Source organism: Dunckerocampus dactyliophorus, chromosome 18 (genome assembly GCF_027744805.1).
Source record: "Dunckerocampus dactyliophorus isolate RoL2022-P2 chromosome 18, RoL_Ddac_1.1, whole genome shotgun sequence".
Taxonomy (NCBI): domain Eukaryota; kingdom Metazoa; phylum Chordata; class Actinopteri; order Syngnathiformes; family Syngnathidae; genus Dunckerocampus; species Dunckerocampus dactyliophorus.
Genome location: NC_072836.1, coordinates 3,478,722 through 3,503,929, shown reverse-complemented (window position 1 = coordinate 3,503,929; position 25,208 = coordinate 3,478,722). Strand labels below are relative to the sequence as shown.

At 45.8% G+C, this 25,208-nt stretch overlaps 4 protein-coding genes across 4 annotated transcripts; 2 read left to right on the top strand and 2 right to left on the bottom strand.

Moving 5' to 3' along the window:
- The first annotated feature begins 966 nt into the window (after positions 1-966).
- LOC129171133 (TBC1 domain family member 10A-like) lies at positions 967-15,628 on the top strand. Its single transcript, XM_054759512.1, has 11 exons — positions 967-1,385; positions 2,069-2,952; positions 3,696-3,795; positions 3,890-3,997; positions 5,693-5,799; positions 5,879-5,993; positions 6,245-6,310; positions 6,384-6,573; positions 6,669-6,823; positions 6,904-10,383; positions 15,166-15,628. Exons 2-10 carry the CDS (start codon positions 2,087-2,089, stop codon positions 7,798-7,800), a joined length of 2,604 nt encoding a protein of 867 aa, XP_054615487.1. The 5' UTR covers positions 967-1,385; positions 2,069-2,086; the 3' UTR covers positions 7,801-10,383; positions 15,166-15,628.
- Positions 10,050-14,205, bottom strand: mylpfa (myosin light chain, phosphorylatable, fast skeletal muscle a). Its single transcript, XM_054759515.1, has 7 exons — positions 14,084-14,205; positions 13,113-13,211; positions 12,311-12,386; positions 12,126-12,230; positions 11,967-12,045; positions 10,882-10,930; positions 10,050-10,802 (listed from the first exon to the last, which is right to left on the bottom strand). The coding sequence occupies exons 1-7, from the start codon at positions 14,084-14,086 to the stop codon at positions 10,701-10,703; spliced, it is 513 nt and encodes a 170-aa protein (XP_054615490.1). The 5' UTR covers positions 14,087-14,205; the 3' UTR covers positions 10,050-10,700.
- A 3,825-nt stretch (positions 15,629-19,453) lies between the features above and the next one.
- pheta2 (PH domain containing endocytic trafficking adaptor 2) lies at positions 19,454-21,696 on the bottom strand. The gene is made up of 4 exons (XM_054759513.1): positions 21,293-21,696; positions 20,891-20,975; positions 20,525-20,828; positions 19,454-20,327 (listed from the first exon to the last, which is right to left on the bottom strand). Exons 2-4 carry the CDS (start codon positions 20,969-20,971, stop codon positions 19,969-19,971), a joined length of 744 nt encoding a protein of 247 aa, XP_054615488.1. The 5' UTR covers positions 20,972-20,975; positions 21,293-21,696; the 3' UTR covers positions 19,454-19,968.
- Positions 21,697-22,123: 427 nt separating this feature from the next.
- On the top strand, positions 22,124-24,512 carry cd2bp2 (CD2 (cytoplasmic tail) binding protein 2). The gene is made up of 3 exons (XM_054759953.1): positions 22,124-22,543; positions 23,341-23,470; positions 23,848-24,512. Exons 1-3 carry the CDS (start codon positions 22,469-22,471, stop codon positions 24,072-24,074), a joined length of 432 nt encoding a protein of 143 aa, XP_054615928.1. The 5' UTR covers positions 22,124-22,468; the 3' UTR covers positions 24,075-24,512.
- Positions 24,513-25,208: the final 696 nt, after the last annotated feature.

Below are 25,208 nucleotides of genomic sequence, written 5' to 3'. Positions count from 1 at the left end.
CAAAACCCACAGCTGTTAGTCTTGCAAATGAGGTGAAGCCAGGGCCGAGCCAGAACAATAGATGCTAACGAGCCAGTATCAGAGTCGTTCATACCCAACTCAGGGAGCGACACTTCCCTTTTATCGGAGGTGTTAATAGCAGGAAAGGATTATACCACTACTCCGCCCAGGCTAAGGAACCAATAGGAGGAGGGTGTTGGCACACCAATTCCGCCCACTCTTACTGTATTTAAGGCCTAGGCTACCAGCACTTATTAGTTCGCTGACAAAGCTCTTCGGATGAGGAGCGAAACGTCCGACACCTTCTTCACAGAAGTACAGATGACGTCTCAAGAAGCCTTTTCCTCGATGGACAACTCCTGTACGACTGAGAGCCTACACAGACACAACCAGAGTTGTGATTAGTCGCTGCCAGGAAAACACTGCCCCCAAGCGTTGTGGGAGAGAAATGCAAGTGACTGGCTCAGCCCTCAGCCAAATCCCATGAAACATCTCTCAACGACACGCCACTACAAAGCTAAATCCCAATTGTTTTACATATTTGCAGGCTTTTCAAAAAAAGTAACACAACAATCACTTGGCCTTGTAACTAACTATATTTATGAAGTAGTACCAATTACTTCAAAAGTAATTTGGCAAACATTGGGTATGTTCTTTTTAGCTGCCTTTGTACTGAAAAAAAACACGTTTTCAATACTGCTATGATAAATAAACTTGTCTTTACGCACTTGGGCTGAAATGAAGTGGGATCTGGCGCCATCTGTTGGTTTAACCAACTAAGTGCGCTCATTTGGCGATATGACTTCATCAGTGGAGTTTAAATGTCAGTAAATACAATTATGTAATCCCCAAATAATTATTTTGTCTTTTGGTGTTTTTTTGTGTGGAAGAAACCTATTAATGTAAGACACCTTAAGATAGGGGATGTTGCGTGCGCGTCCCCGCCGCTGCAGACGTGAGCACGTACGTAGCTGTCAGTAGGAACTGCGGGCGGCGGGTGAAGGATGTGTCCGCACCGCTGCGCTTGGATGAATTAAACAAAGGAAGACATTTTGGGGATGAAAAGTACCAGCGAGCAGTTTGCTCGATTGGAATGGTTACAAATTCAGTGTGTTTGGAAGAAGTAGAGGAGACGTCCGGCTAGCAAGCGTAGAGTATAGGCTAACCTAGTTTAGCTAGCTGCTAGCCTAGCTGGCTAGCACACCATCCGCAGGACGTCAGCGCGTCCACATCCTCGCCGTGCTTGGCGGTGCCTGCTCCGGTGTCGCCTCCCTGCTGCTTTCTTCTCTGCCGAGGTGGTTTGCGGAGCCGTAACTGTGGCGGGGCAACGCGCGTCACCCGTGGCGACCCGGGCGGACGGATTCAAGTGACAACGCCGGGAGTGGGTGAGTTGAGCTGCGGGGGTTGAGGCAGCGGTCGACCGGTGGGCGGCCAATGTGGCCGAGGCCGCGGACGCTGCGCGACCTGGGCCTGCCTTGCATGTCGGGAGCGTGTTGGCTAATTAGGCGCGCATAAATCGTTAATGCTGTCCCACAAGAGGTCTCCATGGAGGGGAATTGTTGTCAGCTGCTAGCATGTAGCCGCCTGTAGGCTCCACACTGGCTTGGAGCTGCTTGATCAGCAGGATCACTGCGTTGTTGATATCTGTGCATGTTATTGTTGCTCCCCCAGCACCTGACATGTTGCATGCAAACCATGCTAAAGCTGTCATTTTGGGTGTTTTGCAAAGTAGACTGGCATATCCTCCAAAAAAGATGAATTAGTCATATCCTTTCTATTTGTGTTACGGGGTCCTGTCTTGCATAAAAGGAACTGCAGCATTTATTGTGACTGCCAACCAACTTGCATACAGTTTGTGGTCACATTTAAGAATGTAGCTCTCTACCTGTTTAATGAAAGCGTTATAATAGCTTCTTGCTTTGCATTAGTTTCCCACCAGTCAACCATGACTTCAGCTGCATGGTATGAACATTAGCTACATCTTTATTTAGAAAGATAAGTAACTTTTGGAAAAAAAAAAAAAACAACCTCTGCTTAAAACTTGCAACACTTCGTTTTCCTTGTCTAGGACAGCTCTCATCGGAGCATGGCCGAACTTTCAACCTTGTCTCCGTCGCCGCCCACTTTGGGCGACCCCCACGTGGCTCCCTCCGTTCCCTCGTCCTCGCCGGTGGCCCCTGCTCCGCCCACACCCATGTCTTTGACTGGAAACACCCCCGCAGCTAAGCCAGAGGGCGTGACCTCTGCGCTGCAGCCACCTCAGAGTCCTTCAAAGGTCGTCCCCCAGAGCCCTGTGGGTGCCCCGTGCGTGGATCAGGGGGCGGCGCCACAGAAGCAGGACGATGAGGCAGCAAAGACTGGAGCTCATGTTGAGTGTCAGGAGCTTCTCTGCAACGAAGCACCAGTTGCAGCCTCACAAGATGCATTCTCCAGTGAGCCAGCCCCTCAGAGGGAGGTACAACAGGTGTCCCCCTCCCCTGACCTCACCCCTGGCCCGAATCTCTACCCCAGTGTGCACGTCACCGACAACCCGCACCCTGGAGTGGATGGCACCACCCAACCCACAGGCGCTGACACCACAGCAGCCGAGGAGGAGAAACCTCAGCAAGGACATTCCCCCAGGAGTCCACCTCCACCTATCTCCCCCAAGCCTCAGAGTCCCATTAAAGCACAGCCGCCATGCAGCCCCACCGCCAGGGCCGGGCACCCTTGCCCAACGGTGCCGCTCATCCAAGAGCCTGCCCCCTGCCTCCCACTGGCCACCTCGCGCCCTGCCCCAGACACTCTCAGCTACCTAGAATCGGCCAGCCTGATGTCGGGCACCCTGGAGTCCCTGTCTGGCCTGGGGGAGGACGGAAGCTCGGTGGGCTCGGACTCGGAAATCAATGGCTTGGCGGTCAAGCGCACTGACAAGTACGGATTTTTGGGTGGCAATCAGTACAGCGACATCAGGTGAGTGAGTCTGTCACACTGATTGAGTTGTAATACACCACAACCTCACCGTCCAGTCTTTTATAACATAAAACATTTCCAGTATTAAATGCAGGCAGTGTTTTAAGTAACATTTCAGCATACTTGTCTGTCATATCGCATATAAAAAGACGTGAACCGCTGTTAGTCACAAGACAAAGCAATATGCACACAAACATGGTGAGGAATGCAGAGAGGAAGTACCAAAAGCAGCTCAGTTTGCGGCGTACATTCTGTTCTTCTTTCAGAATTATTGTCAGCCATATTGTACTAATGGATGAGATTTTGATATAGCGCTTTTCAAGGTACCCAAAGCGCTTCACAGTGAAGTGAACCCGTTATTCATTCATTCACTCCTCAGTTACACACTGGCGGTGGTAAACTACATCTGTAGCCTCAGCTACCCTGGGGTAGACTGACAGCAACGTGGCTGCCAATTCACGCCCACGGCCTCTGCGACCACCACCAAACATTCATTCGCATTCATATCACCAGTGAGCAACCAGGACAGAGACAACCCCCACCCCCCAATAAACTCACACGTGACTCACACGCTGCTGAGCATTTGTGACTCAACATGCACTGACTGTGTGTTAGCTCACCTCTGCCTGTTTAATAATAACACAAATTCACTTTTTATTTACCTCCACGAGCGCCACTTCTTGCACTGTTATTTGTCCGTCGTCCACTGAGGAGTGACATGAGTGCATCGTTCGTTGTCACAGTGACAAGGAAGTTCGAGTTGAAGTGTCCCGGCAGAGGGAGATGAAATGGCTGGATATGTTCAACAATTGGGATAAGTGGGTGAAACATCGCTTCCAGAAGGTACGCCGGCATAGTTCTTAAGAGGCTTCACGTCTCAGAAGCCTGTGGAGGGACGTGACGGTAACAATGGGAGGTGTCATTGTGTCCGCTGCAGGTGAAGCTGCGCTGCAGGAAAGGGATTCCGTCGTCCCTCAGGGCCAAAGCCTGGCAGCTGCTGTCCAACAGCCAGGAGCTGCTCGAGGCCAACAGCGGCAAGTTTGAGGTACAATCGTCACCTAACGTGTATTTTTACCTTACTGAGTCTTCCAGAAATACTGTGAAACCCACTTAAGTCCTGCTTCCCGCCTTGTTTATCACGCTTAATTGGTTCCAGACCCAGCAGTGAATGTCTGCCAAATAGGATATCTTATGTAGAAATGAAATATTTTCATAGTTAGAGCATAGAAAAACTGTTTACGACCTAATAATTAATTTAAAGGTGACTACAGGGGTGTTATTTAATGTCTACAGGGCTCTAATAAAAATTGTATTTAGAAAATCATAAACAGGTTTTCTATGCTCTAACAATGAAAATATTCCATTTATTAATATTGAATCCTACTTCTCAAAAATTCATGTATCACGGTGGCTCCTGTAACCAATTAACCGCGATAAACGAGGGATGACTGTACTCCCGTTGCTAGTATCATACGAAAAGACAAGAATCAAAATAAAAATATGCACAAATGAAGGAAAACCATCTCACAAAACAAAAATCCTTTATTATCATCCATTCTCCTTATGTCTCTGGACAATTCAATTCAATTTCGGCTATGTCGACAGCCGCTTATTCCGACGTCGGTCAGCCAGTCGGGAGGGGCGTGGAGATCTGGTGCACTACCAGATCCGTGCTTTGTTTGCCAGGTTCCCACAGATGCCTGAAATCTTGGAAATTGCCAGAAATTAAGTAATGTTGTTGCTAGTTTTGAAATAGTTTGAGATGTAATAACAGAATCAACAGAACTTGTTAGATTGAGACATAACATCACAGGTGCATAATTCCTCCCCTCTGCCGTCATTTAAAGTGGTAAAATGATGTCAACATGTTGGATATTTGTTTGAATCAAGTGTTTTTTTGTTTGTTTGTTAAGGCACAGATCAGTTAAGTAGGTTATATCTCAATAAAACTACAGTACCCTATATTATCCTCCACTGGTGATGTCATAAGTAGGGCTGTCAAATGATTCAACATTTTAATCAAATTCATCACAGTTTTGAAAGTAATTCATTACCATTTGCAACTATGTGTAAAATATGCTTATTTTTTTCTGTATTTTATGAACAAAAAGATAAATGACAAGAGACAATTTTGTATATTTGTGTGTATACAGCTCCAAATGAGCAGAAAATTTAAATCATGCTGAAAGATAGCGCAAGATAGCAGCACTGTAACAACTGCCCCTGCAGCCAATGAATCATTTGTCATAAGCCGGCCACGCCCACTGGGCTGTTTGATTGACAAACTAGGGGCTGACGGCGTCCTGCCCCCGGCGGCAGAGCGCTGACAGGAACAGGAAGTTTGCCGGAGGGAGCGACTGCAGCGGAAGCGTGATGCATGTTAACTTCTCGCTGCTCTGTATGAAATATAAAAATTGTGTCCAAAAGAAAAAACAGCTCTCTGCCTCTTGTAAATTTGTTGTTTGACTTGGAGCATGGAAGAGGTGTATGGTCGCTGTGTTGAAGCCAAAGTGGAAGTCCTGCAAAGGGAAGTTGTCGCTGCGGGGGGGGGCTGAAGGAGCACAGGAAGTATTAGTAAGCTTCTTATCAGGACATGTAATCCTGCCTGTCAGTCCTCTGAGTCGCCTCGGGGGGGGGGGACTAACTTGTGCTCAGCATCAACTTCCTGTTGTCTCATGTTTGTGTGTTTGTGTCATCTAACGCTACGCGTTGATGAAACTTCTCTTTCTCCCGCCTGCAGGAGCTGGAGAGGGAGCCAGGAGAGGCCAAGTGGTTGGACATCATTGAGAAGGATCTCCACAGGCAGTTCCCCTTCCACGAGATGTTTGCTGCACGTGGGGGCCATGGGTCAGAATAAATCTTTAGTTGTTGAAAGGCTTTTAGTGCTCAGTCATTAATTATTCATTACTGATGGTTCTGTCTGCAGGCAACAGGATCTTTACCGGATCCTCAAGGCCTACACCATCTACAGGCCAGATGAGGGCTACTGCCAGGCCCAGGCTCCTGTGGCTGCTGTGCTGCTCATGCACATGCCTGCTGAGGTGAGGACCAGCCATGAAACACTTCTTTGGATCGTACAGAATAGCACTGGACACTTTGATAAAATACATTTCTGGAACTGCACTGCATCATAGTGAGAAATTTTTCTATATGTTGGTAGGCTTATTTCAACACATGGGTGGGTCAAAAATGTCACTCCTCACATGACAAATGTAGCAATAAGGGAGCATATTCAAAAAGAAACAACAAGCTTTTTGCTTCAAGCTTCTTCTCAAGCTCCTGTGATCCACAGCAAGCCTTCTGGTGCCTGGTCCAGATATGTGAGAAGTACCTTCCGGGCTACTACAGCGCCGGGCTGGTGAGGGAACCCACCCCAGTTGTATGAACTGACCTCAAGTTCACCTTCTGAATTTTGCCATCCGGTCTTCCAGGAGGCCATCCAGCTGGACGGCGAGATCTTCTTCTCGCTGCTGCGCCGCACGTGTCCCATAGCCTACCGCCACCTCAAGAAGTTCAAGATTGACCCCATTCTGTATATGACCGAGTGGTTCATGTGCATCTTCTCACGTACTCTGCCGTGGGCATGCGTGCTGCGTGTGTGGGACATGTTCTTCTGTGAAGGTACGCTTTTACACCGAGCCGTGTCATATACTTGACATCATGAACTTTAATGCACTGAAAAGTACTTTTGAAGTGATTGGATTGTGTGCTGGCAGGCGTGAAGATCGTGTTCCGTGTAGGCCTGGTGCTGCTCAAACAGATGCTCGGCTCCGCGGACAAACTGGGGGAGCTGCAGGGCATGTACGAGACCATGGAGCGTCTGAGGAGCATCTCCCCCGACACCATCAGGGAGGACACTCTGGTGCAGGAGGTGCGTGATAGACTGTGTTCTCCTCTTCTTCAGGTCTCAGCCGGTCCACTTTTCCTCACTTGCTGGTCTTGGTCCTCCAGGTGATTCTGCTGCAGGTCACCGAGGGGCTGATAGAGCGGGAGTGCACCATCCAGGTGAGGAAGTGGAGAGAGTCCAGAGGGGAGCTGACGCACCAGCCGGGCCACCGCCTTCACGGTACCAGAGCCATCTTTGAGCACAAACGCCGCGCCGCCTCCATCAGCTCCGGTGGCAGTTTCTCTTTCTTGGGCAGCTCCATTCCTCCGCCAGGACCCCTCCGGGCCTCCTCATCTTTACTCTCACTTCCTGGCTTCCGGAAGTCCAAAGCACCTTTCCACTCTCAAGCCAAGAAAGGCTCCTTCTCTGGTCCGTCTGGTTCTGAGGGGATGCGTCCTCAGTCGCCTCCCGCGGCCACATCCATCTCGGCCCGTGGCACCAGCCACAAACCACCCATTCCTCCTGGGGCGGGGCAGAGGGCGCCCCAGGTGCAGAGCCCTCTAGTTGGGAGCGGAACACCTCCTTGTGGACCCTCTCTGGCCCCGGACACGCCACCTCCAAGTCAAAGCACACCCCCGCCCAACACTCTGTCTCCCTCCCCGAGGATCGTCTCCGAGCAGATCACGCCCGCTATCCCCTCCCCCACCGCCAACAACGCTCCTCTGCCGCCTTGCGTTGACGTCAAGAAGGAAACGGCTGAGGCCACACCGACGCCGCCACCGCCCATTGGGGAAGATGGACGCAAGAAGAAGAAGAGCAAAGAGGACAAGAAGAAGGAGCGGGAGGACGAGAAGAAGAAGCTGAAGGAGAAGAAGGAGAGGGAGAAGGCCGAGAAGGAGCGGCTGAAGAAGGAGAAGGAGAGGCTGGAAAAGGAGAAGAAGAAAGGGGGCAAGAAAAAGGACAAAGGAGGGGCACAGGCCGAAGATAAAAATGGAGCGGCGGCAGCGAGAGATTCGGCCTAGTTTGACCATCAAAAGAAAGAGGTCAGCGGGACAAAAGACCCTCAGAGATGGAGCGTTGCATAAAATAATGGAATGACCTTCAGGATGGTGGTTTTAAAAAGCACCATGGGGTGCGGGGTGGGAGGCTTTTTGCTCCTCTTCTATGTTTTAAACAGGCTGTGAGCTCGTTTTCATTACAGTCCTCTTTTCAACTAATATTTTAATTTGAATGCAGCGAGGAAGACTGAGGTGCCACAGAAGATGTAAATAATAATAACAACCTCCACCTCCACTTGCCTCCAAAGACATTTAATTGGCTCCTGTTCATCGCTTCCTGCCCGCCTCCCCCAGCTGTACTACATGTGGGAAAACCCCTGGAAGACAGAACCTTTCTGTCCCGCAGCCGGATGTTGACAAACTTATTTATTGTCTCGTTAGATGTTGTGTGTGCCTTAGTAGCGTAGTGTCACTGTGGCGTGTGCGCCCCCCCTGCTGACGTGGACCCGGAGGGACACACACAACACACAAGACCAGGGAGAAGAGTCCAACCATGTAGAGGTGCTTCAGAGAGGAGTGTGTGTGTTTTTATTTTTAACTACGACTTTTTTGGGTTCGTCTTAGGTTTTTCTTTTTAATAGTTTTTAGTTTTGGCCTCAGTGCTGACACCTGAAGCAGACGTGTAATGACATACGAGTGTTAATAACAACAAGGAAATTAGACCAATAAGTATTACTTAAAAAAACAAAACAAGTATGCATTTAATTTAACCAAATGTCAGAATGTGCCCGGAGCTTCCGAAGACGATGAAGGATGACCTTTGCACTTGTGAGCTAGTCACACTGAAGTCCACCAATGCCGTGGTTCTCTGAGTTATTAAAAAAAAGAAAAACACTTAAGTTTCCTGCCACTCCTAATGAGCGCGTTAGGAAGCTGCTTGACCCCGTGGTGCCAGGTGCGCCCATGTAGCATTATCCTTCGGGCCCTGATGTATTTATGTACAAAGTTGGCTAATTTAATCAAATATATTATGAATATTATTATTTTGGATCGGACTATTTTTCTATATGAGTAGCGAGCGCCTGGTTGACTGGAACGTTGTCCGACTGCACACGACGTTGCCGCTTTCCTTCTTTTTTTTTGAAGCAAGTAGTCTTCAGCGAGAAGCTCGATGCTGTAGTGAACTTTTTGGGAGTTGAAGGTCTTAACTGGTGAGCGTCACTTCCTGCTTCTTCATTTGTGAGCTCGTCGCCCCGCCGTGCGTGTTGCCTAGGCTACTATTTACGCTCGGTGTTCTGGACCGTTAACGTATTGTGACAACGGGCCACCAGGACCGGATGAGCAGCGCCAAACGCCCTCTCCTCCGCCGCCTCGGGTTGTCTTAGTGAAGGATTGTGGGACTTTGTGTAGCCAACATGTCCTCCCATTAGCCGCCATGCCAGTACGAACACGCGCACGCCGGTGTAGCGTTGACCTGAACACTTCTATGCAAACTGATCTTCACCATACCCTTGGCGGGACTGAAAAAGAATGGTCTTGGACGCCGCCGTCAAGTGAGCAATATGTCCTCGCAGCGCTCCATGCGTCGCCATGGTGACCAGACTCACCGAGGACAACAAAGAAAACGAAGTGCATTTCCGTCAGGTCCTTTTGTGCATTTCTTATCTGAAAAACATAGTTCTGTGTTAAATTTGAACCACTCCACTGATGCAAATATTTAAAAGGCTGTTTGTCTTTTTATTTTGTGTGTGCGTTTTTTTAGTTTACAAGTCACTCCGGTGAAAGTCAGTTAAAATCTAGGCTAATTGAATCCATTCCTTCACACCTACAAGTGATGTATTACATGATCATGATGATGACATTTGTGATGAGTAATAAACCATAATAATATATTACATTAGCTATTCTCCTATGTATTCTTGCGACACTGGTAGAGGTAATATTTCTAAACAAAAAAGAAGATGGAAGAAACGTGCCAGATATTTTTAGTAAATCATCTCGTTTCATTTTTAGCCAGTTAAAGTAGGCAGAGTTATTATTTTTACCGAAGGTTCATCCGCTATGTTGTTTTTATGATTAGTGCAGTCGTTTTGCAAAACAACATAAAACGCTGTAACTTGTGTTTATGGTGTGTGTGTGGTTTTAGCTGTCTTCTCGTACATGCAGTTACATGGATCTCCACTGGGTGTCGTCAAATCTGACTCTGTTTTGACTTGTATTCATTGTTAGCTCCCGCCATCCCTACCCCACAGAGCCACGGAACACAGACGCTATTGTACAAAAAGAAAGAGGTTTTTATTCACAGTTTGTCCCTTTTATTCATTACAGAGGAAGGCGAGGAGGCGTCGTTGAGTTTACAGAGGAAGAGTGGACCACTCAGGAAGGCGAGGAGAGAAAGTAATCGAAGACGTTTTCTTTCGGCCATTTCTCTCCTTACCTTCTGACATATCCTCACTTAAAGGAGACACGTACATCATCTCCAACTATTACACTTGCACTCTTTTTTTCTCTAGCCAAGAGGACCTCTTCAGAATGGGAATGAGGCCCTCAGGTGGTCTGCTCCTCTCCTCCAGTGGGCTCCTGTCAAGGCAAGAGGGCCACTAGGAGGTGAGTTGACACAAAGAAAGAAAAATGGTTGGAGTGGTCACATGATGTTACATTGTCATTTTATTGAAAAGCATCCCCTGTTCCCCGTAAGCCAACACAGACATCTCGTGAGCCCCGTGAAGCGTGTCGAGCTGGACAAGTCTTTGCTTGGAACCAGAAAGCTGGTGGTGGTAGCGAGGGAGGGGGGCACCCCACGGATCAACACGGAGGGCAAAACTTGTGGGACGGACGGAGGGAGGGAAGACAGGAAGGAGGGGATGAAGGGCAGAGAAAGCGAAGGGATAGTCGTCTTTCTTCTGATCTTCTTCTCTTGTCCTTTACTCTTCCTTCTCCTCTCCGTGTGTGATGACGTAGCAGATGTTCTTGTAGTCCACGTTGCCCGCGACATCTGGGGGGAAGGCGGCCCACATGTTCTTGATCTTAGGAGGCAAAACAGGAGTTCAGTCGTAGTCATTTGTACACGAAATGCTAATCATAAACAAATGTGAAGAAGTTTACCTCCTCCTTGGAGAACCTGTCGCACTGAGTGGTCAGGAGCTCCTCCAGGCTGAGGACACACAAAATGGAGTCAGTATTTTATTGTCACACAATACAATGCAAACAAAACCAAACTAAAGCAATATATTAACAAATATTGTCCACTGAAAAGCGTGTGTGACCAAATGTGAGTTTTTGTTGTTTCTTGGATAAAATAACATTTAAATATAACAATTACAATTTTATTGTTTAATTTTCATTTTTTATTGTTTAATATGCCCTTTGTACATATTTTCTATGATTTTGTCAGCTGTTTTTTTTCTGTTGTTTTGCAGTAGCTTGGCTATATTGTAAATCATGCCGCTACCTCAATATAGCTGAATATTTGATGTATCCTATTCTTTATGCTATGATTTGAAATACTTCAGGAGTCGTATCGGGTCGGTATTGCCGATACCAGCCTGAATTTTACTCTGTATCGCACTGGAAAGGAAATCAGCGGTATCACACATCACTACAGTACTTTGTAGGCATCAAATGAGCGTTCGAATGTTAATGCGAAGATACAGGATACAATCAGTACAAATGTTCTACATTAAAATGAATTTGGTTCAAATCTGGTGAAAGCCTTCAACTTGCTGGATTTAAAAAGGTAAACCTGTCTTACAAATGAATGCCAGTAGGTGCTTCAAATAGACAAAATGTGTAAGCTGAAAAGCAAAATGGGTTTGTTTGTAAAACTTAACAGGTCAAATTAAAAAAAAATATTTCATTTGTGCTAAATCCTAGACTTTGGTAGCGCTAAAATGAACTTATTGTACGTTTACTGTTAAGAATTGCTGTTAAAAATATGGTTGCTCTTTACTATAAACAGTAACTACTACAACCAGTACTTTTAATTGGATGCAACTATTCTTGTGCTTCTAACGAAAGTGTTGAGTTGAAGTGCTCGGGGAAGCTACACAGACCACACACTTGACCGTGACGGTTTGACACTGGAACAGATCATTTCAGTTTCCATTATTTCCTATGGGAAACGTGGCTTTCAGACGTGAACATACATGACAATATATCACTTGGCATTGTGGTGAAAAAGCCAGACTCACAACTGCTTCTTGATGGTTCCGGTACCCTCGGGGTCCAGGACCTTGAAAGCGCTAAGAATGACGTCCTCGGGGTCAGCGCCTATGAGGGGAAAATTGTGAAATGATGCATCCAGCAGCAGTTTGGCATTAAAAATAAAGTCCTGCTGGAGCGACAGCTACCCTTCAGCTTCTCTCCGAACATGTTGAGGAAGACAGTGAAGTTGATGGGGCCGCTGGCCTCCTTGATCATGGCCTCCAGCTCCTCATTCTTCACGTTCAGCTGGCCTGGAGAAGAAGGAGACGAGTAACCCGGGGTCATCAGTGTCAGAGACGGTGATACCCATGCATCCCGAGGGGAAACTCACCCATCGAGGCCAGCACGTCCCTCAGATCATCTTTGCTGATGATGCCGTCTCTGTTCTGGTCGATGATTGTGAAGGCCTGCCAGGAGACAAGATCATCAATCATTGTTGGAGATATGTATGTTTTTATGTGAAAGGTAAAACTAGTTGGATGCTGGTCAAGATGGGTATCTTATCGCTTGAGAAGCGGGTCTTGCAGTAGTTACATTCCTACAAGAGCTTTCCTTACGGGTTAATTTGGGATCGCTAGGGAACAGCTGTGTGATCCATCTTCTTGGCTGAAACTGAAGAGAACGTCTTTGACTCACTCTTGGACACGGGCTTCGCTCTTGGATCTTTGTGTCGTGCTAATCATTCCCGGGGTGAGATGAGTCTGACTGGACACCCTGCGTCTTTATCTCGTCTCTTGACAGCAACAACTCCTCAAACTACATCACGCCGACCCTACTGACCCCCCGCCCCCAGCAGGCCCTAAAGTGCCCCCCTGAAAACCTCTAATAGGATCTCTTGAGATCTTATTGAGCGTGAAGATGGATGCAAAAAAGGGGGGGTTGGGGGGGATACTTGAGTGACAGCTGGATGGTGGAGGTGAAAGGTCGTAAAAACAGGAAGCTGGTGTGAGAAATATCATCTCCTCTTGGGGTGGGGGTGGGCTTGTGGACAAAACAGCAACTGCTGTGAAAGTGGATCCAATCAGAATCGGGGCGGCTTAAGCAAACTCTAATTCTGGTTAGGCAGGAAATGAAGTATGTCTGCTTTTGGAGGGGGGTGTAGTGTGTGTGGGGCAGCGAGGCTGGGGGCTCACCTCCTTGTACTCCTGAATCTGGCTCTGCTCAAACATGGAGAAGACGTTGGAGGAACCGCTGTCTCCGGCTGCCTGCCTCCTCTTGGCCTTCTTAGGTGCCTGCACACACATGGGAGGAGGAGGCGGGGTTGGTTAGTTAATTCATTAGTTTGTGACCTTTTATTACAATCACACGAAGGGCTGCTTTTACTTGTTTGCTTACTTGCGTCTTTCATTGATTTACTTGCTGACGTACGTACTTCTACCTACATACTCACTTATTTGTTTTATTTCTCGTTCATATGCACACTTACTTGCCGTCAGACTCACTTTACTTGTGTACTCACTCGCTGTTATACTTCATGTACTTTGTTTACTTCTTGCTTATGTACTTATTTGCTTGCATTTTTATTTTAATGGCTTTTACTTACTTGTTAAGTCTCTTCTTTGCTTCCTTACTTGCTCACTTATTTACTTGCATCCTGAATGTATTTGGTCGTACCTCGTTACCCATCCACTCACTTGTTTACTTGCTACTCCTTTGTTTACTTTCCCTTATTTGGACACGTATTTATTCCCAAACTCACTTTACGTGCATTTTTCCTCACACTTATTTGAAATGTATTTACTTGTACCTAATTAGCCATTCACTCACTTGTTTACTCTGTTACTCCTTTGTTTACTTCCTTCCTTATTTGCACACTTATTTATTGTCAAACTGACTTCGCTTCTGTTTTTTCCTCACACTAATTTAAGTTAATTTAAGCTATTTTACGACTTTGGTATGTTAAATACAAACATCAGCATTCATGATGGAAAACGTTCCAAATCCGAATCTGACGATGCGTTAGCATGTTGTTGCATGCGTCGGTCTTAATAATGAAGCATCAGTCACGCTTCCTCAACGAGGTATTCCAAAGTACACCACAACAGAACAAGAATTGGGATCCGGTGGCAGTTGAAATGTTTTTTTTTTTAGGGATGCTACTCACCATCTTGAGAAGCTTTGATCGGAGGTTGGGACGATGAAGAAAGAGAGGAGAGGGTGAAGCCGCGTTTGTCCGCCACCCCCGGGGGGCTTATATACCCCACCGCCGCCTCGTCTAACTTTAGCCACAGCCTCAAGTTTGGATGGGGGGATAAAAAAGAGCGAGAGGGGAGGATGCTTAGGGATGAGCGGGTGGCAAAAGTGAAGGAGACAGAATGGCGGGGACGGCATATCCCCTTACAGGAGATCAGAAATAGACCCAGGAGTCTTGGAATTAAGTAAACCCGATAGCGGAGGGACCTCGCTGTAAGGTTTTGCTGTCCCACGTGGACTAATAAGGACATTGAGGACATGGATGCTTGGTGGACTGGAGGACAGTGTCCCTCCACCCTCCTTGTATTGGACTCACCGGCTTTATTTTTGGGTCCTCCATGGGATATCAAGGACCGGGACGCACGCATGCGACTGATGCAGCTTTGACCGTGTATGTGCACGGCCACCATGGCGCCCTGGGATCATGTTGGGGATGTTCTCACACCATTTCACGTGGATTCAAACATCAAACATTTCCAACAATGAAAGTGATGGCATTCAAAGCATAGCATGCATACTCTTAACCACAACAATACATTTCCAGTATTATCTATTTATTGACTCTATATTCCTGGACTTTTGACTGGTACTGTATATATTTAAATATGATATTAATGTTATGATTTTTGATATTACATATAAATAACCAATATAACAAATAAAATCAACAGGTAAAATGCCCAGTTGTCACATTTCATCTGCTTATCACTTTTTTTCTAAAAATGTACTCAATGAAAACTAATAATGATAATATTTATGGGTGCCTTTCTGGCCACTCAAGGCTTCCGTACAGAAGACAGCGAAAAAGACAAAAAGTACACACATATGTCTGCCTATACAGTGGTGTGAAAAAGTGTTTGCCCCCTTCCTGATTTCTTACTTTTTGCATGTTTGCCACACTTAAAAGTTTCAGATCATCAAACATATTTAAATATTAAGTCAACACAACTGAACACAAAATGCAGATTTTAAGAGGTCCTTTGGTGTGTGCAGGACTCTTTTACGGACCTTTTATGACTCTGTGGTGGCCTCAGCCATCTTCTATGCTGTGGGCTGCTGGAGAAGGGGCAGCACGGACAGGGACAGGAGCAGGATCAATAGGCTGATCAGGAGAGCGAGCTCTGTCCTGGACGGTTCTCTGGACTCTGTGGAGGAAGTGGGGGAGAGAAGGATGTTGGCTAAGCTGACATCCATCATGGACAACACCTCTCACCCGCTACATGACACTGTTGTTTCCCTGAGCAGCTCCTTCAGCAGCAGACTGTTACACCCACGGTGTAAGAGGGAGAGGTTCCGCAGGTCCTTCATACCGACCGCTGTCAGGCTCTACAACACCTGCACCACCTGAACCATGTTGTAGACACTATGCTTTCTTTACACTGTACTCTTTACTTGTTTTGCTTGCTTGCTGCTGTAACAAGTAAATTTCCCTGCTGTGGGATAAATAAAGTACATACATACATACATACATAAATAAAGCTTTTTATTGTTAAGGGAGAAAAAAATCCAAACCTACAGTACGTGGCCCTGTGTGAAAAAGTGATTGGCCCACTAAACCCCACTCATCTTTGCAGAATTGGAGGGTTTTCCAGCATGAAGCACCTTCTGAAGGTCATGCCACAGCATCTCAATAGGATTCAGGTCAGGACATTGACTCGGCCACTCCAAAGTCTTCATTTTGTCATATGTAATGGGACACACACTTTCCAAAAACTTCAACTTTTGTCTCGTCAGACCACAGAGTATTTTCCAAAGGTCTTGGGGATCATCAAGATGTTTTCTGGCAAAATTGAGACAAGCCTTAATGTTCTTTTTGTTCAGCAGTGGTTTTTGTCTTGAAACTTTGCCATGCATCAGTTTTTGCCCAGTGTCTTTCTTATAGTGGAGTCATGAACACTGACCTTAACTGAGGAAAATGAGGCCTGCAGTTCTTTAGATGTTGTTGTGGAGTCTTTTGTGACCTCTCGGATGAGTCGTCGCGTCACTGTGCTCTTGGGGTCACTCCTGAGAAGGTTCACCACTGTTCCCTGTTTTCGCCATTTGTGAATAATGGCTCTCACTGTGGTTTGCTGGAGTCCCAAAGCTTCAGAAATGGCTTTATAACATTTCCCAGACTCCATTAACTCTTAAGTTATGTTATGTTAAGTCAAACCTGTTAAGTTATGTTTTTTTTGGGGGGGGGGGGGGGGGGGCACTGACTAATATTTAAATTAGTTTGATGATCTGAAATATTTAAGTGACAAACATCAGGAACACTATTTCACACCACTATATTACATAAGGTGCGGTGTGTGTGTATACTGTACATACACATCCATATACAGTATACACTGCAGACAATTGATGTTTAAAGCTATAATCTAATTTCTGAATGTATTTTACAAATGCAAAAGAGTTAAGTGATGATCACACTAAAAATGAATAACATATCATATTTATAAATGCATAATAAATAGTGAATAGTGTATATTTTTAAAATGTATTCATCTGTTTACATAAAAAATGTGCATGGAGAAACATACAGTTGGTGCTGCATGGTGGTGTATGTATGTAGTATTTTCGAGGTATTACTTGGAAAAATAACAAGCGTTAAACATGTTTACAGTCACGTAGTAAAGTTATGAGAGTCCATCAAAGACAGACAAGTAAACGCTCCGTTAACCTCTGACCCGGGCCTGGCATCTTGAGTGTGCAAAGGTGTGAGTTTGCTGCTTGTTTCGGACCCGTGCCTTATTGCACCTGTTTGCCCATCAAGCACCCCCCTCCCCTTGGTGAAATATTAGGGGATTACTTTGCACGGCCGTGGCAGCAGACGCTCACAAGAGAACGGGGACAGCTGGGCGCGACAGAAATAGCAAAATAAACTTGATCCCCTGCCAAAGCGAGGGGGGGGGCCCTCGCTACAAAAAAAACAACAAAAAAAAAAGCTTTCCTTCGTTTGACTTTACAGGTTTTTCGGGGGTTTTTTGCATCCAAATTTACCTTGGCGATAATCCGCTGTGATTTCATTACCGACCTTCCCGTTGGCTGAGTTTATTCTAGACTGTTGATGTTTCCACACGTCTTTCTCACCTCTCAGCCACACTCAGTGGGATTAGACAGACGTTTGTTTATGATGGACCAACACTGCCCACCCCCCTGCTGTCGCTTGTGTGCCTGAACTTTGACCTCACTCTCAACACCTTGTTGGAAGAGTGACACGTGGTGCTACTTTACTTACATTTTTGTTACTTTCACTCAAACGCTCTTTTCTCGCCACTTGTTCAGTAAAAATGCTTAAAAAAATGCTTCAATTCAGATATCTTTGTCACTTTTCATAATGAGCAAGTTTGATGATGGTGCACATAGCAGTAGTAGTATAAAATAATGTAAAGCTATTTGCTAATTCCAGCAATAGTAAGAACTATGATCACGCTCAGTCAAGTGCAGACCTGCGTTGTGCAATCTGCAGCGTGCGCTCTGGCAAGAACGAGGCAGCATAAGAGAGCTACAACTACTCCGGATGCAACTTGTGTCAACACAAACCACGTTTTTGATTCACGGGTCAGTGTGTCATGTGTTAGCTAGCTCGCTACTTTCTCATTCATGGACAAACAGACGGAAGAAAATTCTTTCTAGCCACATTTTTATCCAGATTGGCACCAAAATGACATGGAATTTGCTGCGAACAAACAATCAGATGAAGACACGGCCCTCAAGACAATACCCCGGCCAGCGCCACTGCAGATAGAAGCGCGGTTCTAGTGCTAGCCTGATCACCAGGCTAAAGGTTAGACCGCGACTCAGCTTCCATCTGTGCCATCGATCATCTTACATTCTCATTCGTTACTGGTGAGCATCTGTACATTTTATACTTGAAATAAGATTATTTATACTTTAACAAGTGTGTAAAGCATATTCAGTGATTAAGCCTGCATTGTGACACGGGTGAGTCACAACTGAAGAGAGAGGGGCCGTGTTCATGAGTTGGATCTAACCTAATAATTACAGCAGTCACTTTTATTGCAAAAGTTGACCTGAAATAGGTGGTGAACATTACGCCAGCAGGGAGGGTTTGGAGGGGAAGGAGCGAGCCGGCGTAGCGTATGGTGGCGCCTCGATGCAGCAGCATAATCCAGGCTTGAGTAGCGTGTCAAAAATAGACGGGAAAAATGGGCGTCTCAATGTACTCGCTTTTTATTTTTCTACTTGTGTTTATTTGTGGTCTCGCTCCTGTACAATTATAACGTATGCAAAATCCACTCTTTATTGGATGCCCATTAACATGCACTGTTCCCACCAATAAAATAAATGAATTAAAAAATGAACATAAATCACATCAAACTAAAAGTCTGCTTCAAGAGAGGGGTGGCAGCTCCTTGTTAAGTAGGTTCTAACTATGTTCTAGTGGGATTCTGTGTCCATTTAGAGTTTAGAATGATTTAAATTGCGTATTACATTTCACACGAGACAGTTTCTTGCTGAATCAGAATACTGGACTGGCTCCTATTGTGTTTGTCTCCCCCTTGTGGCTGTGCCTCGACATGACAACTTGCCTTTGCTTTTAATGTGCGTGGTCTTGTCATGTTGCACAGACGTCCATCGCATGTTGGCATGTGCAACGCGACACATCTTGCCACGCTCCTCCAAAGCCATCGATCACTTCTGACGTGATTGGAATGTCTAGTCGGTCTGAAGGCCACGTGAATGTCTAGATACTCCCCAGTGTGACCTTTATGGCAGGACAACCTTAAGACGTGGCCTGTTTGGATTGTTACGCAGTGTGTAGTGTGTGTGAAGAACTACCTAGCGTACTATTCAAATAGTATTTTACTAGACCCACTGTGGGGATAATCAGTGTTGCATTTCCTGTTTGGGCGAGATTTAATTAGTTCCTGTTAATATCGCCAACTGTATCACGTGTTTAGCACTATCTGTGACACGTAATATAAGTAAGCATTCATGGGCTGAATTGCAGGCAGGTAAAGAGTTGGAAGTAGGAAAGTAGGAATACAAGACATTGAATTTATTACTTAAGTAAACTATTAATTTGAATATTTTTTAAAATTTAATAATGAATGTAAGTAATGTATTTATTTTAAATCATATTGAGGTAGCAGGGTGATTTTCAATATAGCCAAGCTAACAAAAGAAAAAACAAAAGGACAAAATCATATTAAATATGTGAAAATTGTATTTTAATGAAGAAGAGTAAAATAATAAAACCATTAAAATCAATGCTTATATATATATATAAAAAAAAGCTATCATAACAATGATAGATACAGATATTTTGCTATGATCATCGATGCCAGAGTGTAAAGAGCTGGTATCAGAGGCATGGATGTTACAGTATTGATTCGCACGGCAATACTTTCCAGCACTTTGTGCACTAAAAGGCTAGAAAAACAGAAGACTACCATCAGCTGTACTTGTTTTTACGTCTGATTTTATTTACGGGATATTGTGACTTAACGAGATATAATATTAGATATTACACTAATTTGCTTTGTCAGCTATAACACAAAGCTAAAATGTGGACGTTTTGTTCAGCTAGTTTAGCATATATTGACCTAGGTTGAATTGTTTGGAGCATCTTTAATGTACAAAATAAAATTTAAAAAAAAACATATGCCTATAAATTTGCAGTGTTTCTGTATGCAGTCCTCGCTGAAAAAAAGTTTGGACACCCCTGTCCTAGACGTTTGAACGTTAGCATGTTGATGTTAGCAACTAGCTGAAAATGTTATCATCGGAGCTGCTCGCAAAGACGAAATGCCAAGTTCCGTTTTTTTTCCATCTCGCTTCCTCTTTCTTTCACTCCAGCTGGATAAGATCTCCTTCGACGCTTTCCTCCGGAGCCGCCTGCCGACTCTTCAGCCATTCTTCTCGAACCTTCATCACCTCTTGGCCGTAGTGGTCGTGCAGTTTGCTGAAGTCGTCCGGTGGACCGGAACCGAGCAAAGGCCACTCGCCGTATTGCGGTGCCGGCCAGTTTAGGGGCGTGATGTGGGCATTTCTCCTGGCCCACAGTTTGGGGGACTTTTTAGTGGCTGTTGAGAAGACGGAGCTCCTCCCCTCATTGCCTGATGTTGCTGGTGGCCACCAGTGCTGGACCGGGTTCTGGTTCAGGGTGCTGGCGGCAGACTCACTGGAACCCTGGTGATGTTTGGCTTCTGCAAAGTAACAAATTAAGCAGCTGGAGGGGTTGTTAGACTTTAAAACAGTCCAAAAAATAGCATGAAATGGGTCTCTTTTAAATGAGGGCGCCCCCTTTGGTCGATTGTTGAAGTGCAGGCAAAAAATGGGCACAACATCACATTGCAGTAACCCCAGAAGGTTTGAGGACTAAAACGATGGCGTTATGACCAACCTTCGTACTGCCTGTGCAGGTCTCGGAGTATCAGCGAGAGGTAACGGTGACTGGCCGACAGCAACGCCCTCACCCAGCTCTCCACAGTGTCCTCGTCTCCCGCCGAAAAGCTGTAGCTCTTCAGCCCGGCGCCCTGGAAGAGCAGGCAGAAGGCAAAGCGACCATCTGAGTCGGAGCGTCGCACTGCGCAGCCCTCTAGCACGATGACCCCCAGCAGGTGGCGGTCGGCGGGCCGCTCCTGGTAAAAGAGCAGGTTGGCCTTCAGGACCAGCCAGCGCCGCTGGTAGGTGTCGTTTCTGGTCTTCTGTGAGGGGACGAGACGGGGTCAAGGTGGTGACCTGGAGGTTTAACTTTTTAGTTCCCAACCTTTTTCAAAAGATATCCTTCTTTGTCAACCGGGGAGGTGCACGACAGGTAGTGACTCACAATCTTCTTGTGGATCTTCATCACGCTGAAAGAACACAAGGTGCCTTTATTTTGGAAGGACTCTCTTCTTGAGACCCGGCACTAGCTTAGCTTGCAGAAGGCATTGTTTGAATTGTCTTTAATTTATAAGATAATGTGTCACCCAATTTACACGGTTAACAAATTACAAATATGTACACAAATATCAAAACAATACCCTTACCACAGAATGAAAACCCTGTAAATAAATTTTGAATTTTTTCCCCTATTATTTTGGTGCCCCTTGAAGGCCACGGCATCCTTTGCATTTGCCTAATGGGCCAGCCGGCTCTAACTGTGACAAATATGACATAAGTGACTCACCTCAGCCCGTGCTGGTCTCTTTCACACCTTCATTAAAACACCTTGCATTCCTTACATTGTTTCTACGCTCCGCTTCGTCCCTCGCTGTGAAACACACACTCCTGTCTAAAACCCGCACAATGTTTGAATTTAAAGTTTCAGGTTACTTCCTGCGCCGGTGCCAGAAGACGAGTGTTGAAATATAAATAACTCGACCCACTTCCTGGTAACACAAGCCTGACACGTTGTCTTCTCTCTGCTTGGGCTGATCGATGGGACCCAGGCTCTACGGAAAAAAAAAGTGTCACCTGGAAGTGATGCTCGCCCGCTTCTGCATTCTGTGTCACACTTGAGTTACTTTATTTGTCACGTGGTGCAAAGCTGGCTGTCAAGCCCTCAGTCAGTCCTCATTTAGGACAGAATCAATTATCTTAAAGCCTCTGATTTCGTTCCTCTCAGTACAGAGTAATTTATTTTCATCAAAGCTGAAGCTTTTTTTTCCTTACATGAGGAGTGAGGTTGACTATCTTGCTTGCCCTCTTGCTTCTTGACTCGTTGCATCTATTCTTGACCATCCTTTATCCCTTTTATCCTCATGGACCTCCAAGAATTTCACATCTAAAAGAGTCCCATGTGTTAAGAAGACTGTGCTGTGACTCATCGTGCATATGCTCTCTTTGTCACATTGACGAAAATCATTTAGACGATTCAGCCTTGTTTATTTATAACCTTAAGCAACACAGACTATGAAAAAAATGCTTTAGGTTGACTGATTTAAAACAGACAGTTAGCCGCCCGCACAAGCAGTGGCGCTGTCAACTTTCCTCCCCTGTTGACGCCCGAGCAGTGTTGACTTAGCGTCTGCGAAGAAGAAGAAACCACAGAAGAAGAACAGAAAACGAACGACGTTTGAATTGTTATCAGGTTACACTTCTCAGATATTTGTTAATTTGTTACATGTTTCAAAGATCTTAACCGACATTATCAGAACGCGAGAGTTGGGCTTTGGCTCCCTAACGAAACACAGCTTCATCTTAACGCAAACATGCTATTAAACGCTTCACATTCCTGCATGTGCTGGCTAACGTGTTAGCAACAGCGCTAACGTGATTCACTGCGCCAATATTCACCACTTCACCGCCTCTTTGTCCCCTCCTTCTTTCCTTCCTTTGGGAATAAGTTGCATTTTAAAGCACCATGTCCAAAAGGAAAGTTACGTTTGCGGATGGTGACGGGGAGGTGGGCTTGGAGGATGAGGTCCCGAACAAGAAGGTACGTGCGCTCTCTTCAGGTTAAGTTGGAAGTAAGCTGCTGCCAAATATAGTTTCAGCACTTTTTAGCCTTGCAGCACAGTAAGCAACTCTTTTTACAAGTATGTCTATCATGCAATAACACCAGAAATCCATTATTAAATACGGACTTTCCCCACAGGACTGTAATGTATCTGTGGTGCTGGGTATACTGAGTAGCTGGCGTACCCAGCATACCTTGCGGGCACTTTTTAAATAACAGATACAATTCTTCTTAGCTCTTGTGTTAACTTACCTGTTACGTGTTGGGCTGTTTATTTTTTGGTTTGTCGTAAGTCTGTCGTTCTGTGTGATGACCATCCGTCCGTTCGCACTGTGTTGTCAAGCTAGTTGTTGGCTCTTGCTTGCAAATTGAAGAGCACCTTCCTTAAGTAAGTTGACTGCCAGAGATACGATGCCATCTGCTGGACTAAGTTGTAACAACAAGCCACTCAGACAGTCTTATTATAATATGTGCATATGACTTATTACAATACGCCATATGACTGTGCAAATGACAATAAAACTCTTGAATCTTGATTCTAAAACTCTTGAATAATGTGTTTGTGAGCAAGGGCGAGCAGATAGCGGCAGGTCTTTCTGTGGCGACCCAAATTTATTTGTGGCAATGTATGGGAAACACGGAACAAAATTGTCACTGTGTTGCCTTCTAATGCGTTGTGCATAAACATTGTATGGTTCGTACAGAAACATTGAAACGCTGTAGTATTCTGGCTTAAGTAGATCCTTGACTAACTTTCTTTGTGTGTCCCTAAGCAGACTTGTGAGGTGGTGAGTGGACCTGGCTCCAGATTCAAGGGCAAACATTCCCTGGACAGCGATGAAGAGGATGACGGGGAGGACACGGAAAGCAGCAAATATGATATTTTGGCCAACGATGATGTTGACGGTGTGCCTTTCTTACTTTGTCACTTGATCGTGACAGTGAAGCAAGTGTTTATCCCTCTCTTTGGAACAAGGAAACAATCTCACTCCCTTTTGCATTAAAGCTAAATAAGGCAGAGTTGTACCCTCGAAGACCTTGAGATTAAGAAAAAAGAAAAAAGATACATACAGTATGTGTTTACAGGCTAGTATAAAAGGAACGAGTACCCATGAATAACCTGGCATAGAAGATTCATTAGTTTAATGTGTTGCTACACTTTGGGATAATTTGATGTGTCCATTGGGGGGGGGGGGGGGGGGGGGGGGGGCAAAAGCATCTCTCCTAGTTTTCACTGTTCATTTGCATTCCATCAGTTAAACGTGGTGTTGCTATTGTCCCAGGTCAAGAGAACGCGACGATTGACTTTGACGAGGGGGTCTCCATCACGCCTTTCAACCTGGAGGAGGAGATGGAGGAGGGTCACTTTGACTCAGAGGGAAACTACTTCATCAAAAAAGAGCAACAGATTCGAGACAACTGGCTGGACAACATCGACTGGGTAATTGCCTTGCAAAGAGCTTTCAGTGTTTCCCACAGGACTGCAATGTACAAGTGGCGGGGGTGGTGACGTAATAGTCTAAGCAAAAAGTGAGTAAAAAAAACAAACACAAAAAGCCATACAAATATGTTTAAGACTATAAACAAGACAGAGCCACCTGTGGGCCCACAGCAGCACTTGCTAATTGTTGAGAAGAGCGATATGTGCTTTCATGTCAGTTGCCAAAAGTCTCACTAGATTTGAGTAGCTTTAAAAAAAAAAAAAAAATGTAAAGAGTATCTAGAGGTACTCATTTCAAGTTGTCAACACTGATCCCTCCTGCTACATGTTCTTATTCTCTGGCAGACCGGGTGCGTTATAATGCGTTTCTGAACGAGGCCAAACCGGTTGCGGCAAATGTATTTGTGGCGGTCCAAATGTATTTGTGGCAGGCCACAAATGTATGGGAAACGCTGCCTTTTCTGTGGAGAAATGTGCTGCAATAACCCCCCCCACCACCACCCCATTTTGCAGGTGAGAATAAAAGAACAACCTTTTAAGCAAAAGAAGAAAGGACTCGCCGCCAAACGCAAACGCAGAGTAGGCGATGAAGACGAGGCAGAGGAGGAGAAACAGAGGGAGGAGCAGCAGGAAAACAAAGAAGATGAGGAAGAGGAGGAGGACGGGGAGGCCGAGCCTGTTGAGGACCCTCTGGCCTCGTACACGCAGAAGCAGCTGACCGAAGCGCTGCTTGAACTCTTGCTGCCGGGTGAGACGGTCACGGCGGCGCTGCGGCGGCTTGGAGGCCTCGGTGGCCGCAAGAAGAGCAAGCTGAGGGATGATGGCCAAGCCACGGAGGACGGCAAGCGGGACACGGAGAAGCTGGAGCGGCTCACGTCTCTGGCCGACCGGCTGGTGGCGTCGGGTATATATGGGATCTACCAGCAGACCCACGAAAAACTGGCCTACACGCTGAAGACCATGAGTGGCAAGCGGCCCGCCAAGGCGGCCGATGGGGAGGAGAAGGACGAGCTAGACATGTTTGGCGAGGAATTTGATGAGAAGCACGGCGCATTGTCACAGGACAAAGAGGAGGATAAAAGAGGTTTGTCTCTTCTCTTTGCTTTCTTCTTGTCTGCTTGAAAGCAACGTCTCGTTTAATCACGTCGTCTCTCCTCAGTGAGTGAGGAAGTCATGTGGGAGTACAAATGGGAAAACAAGGAG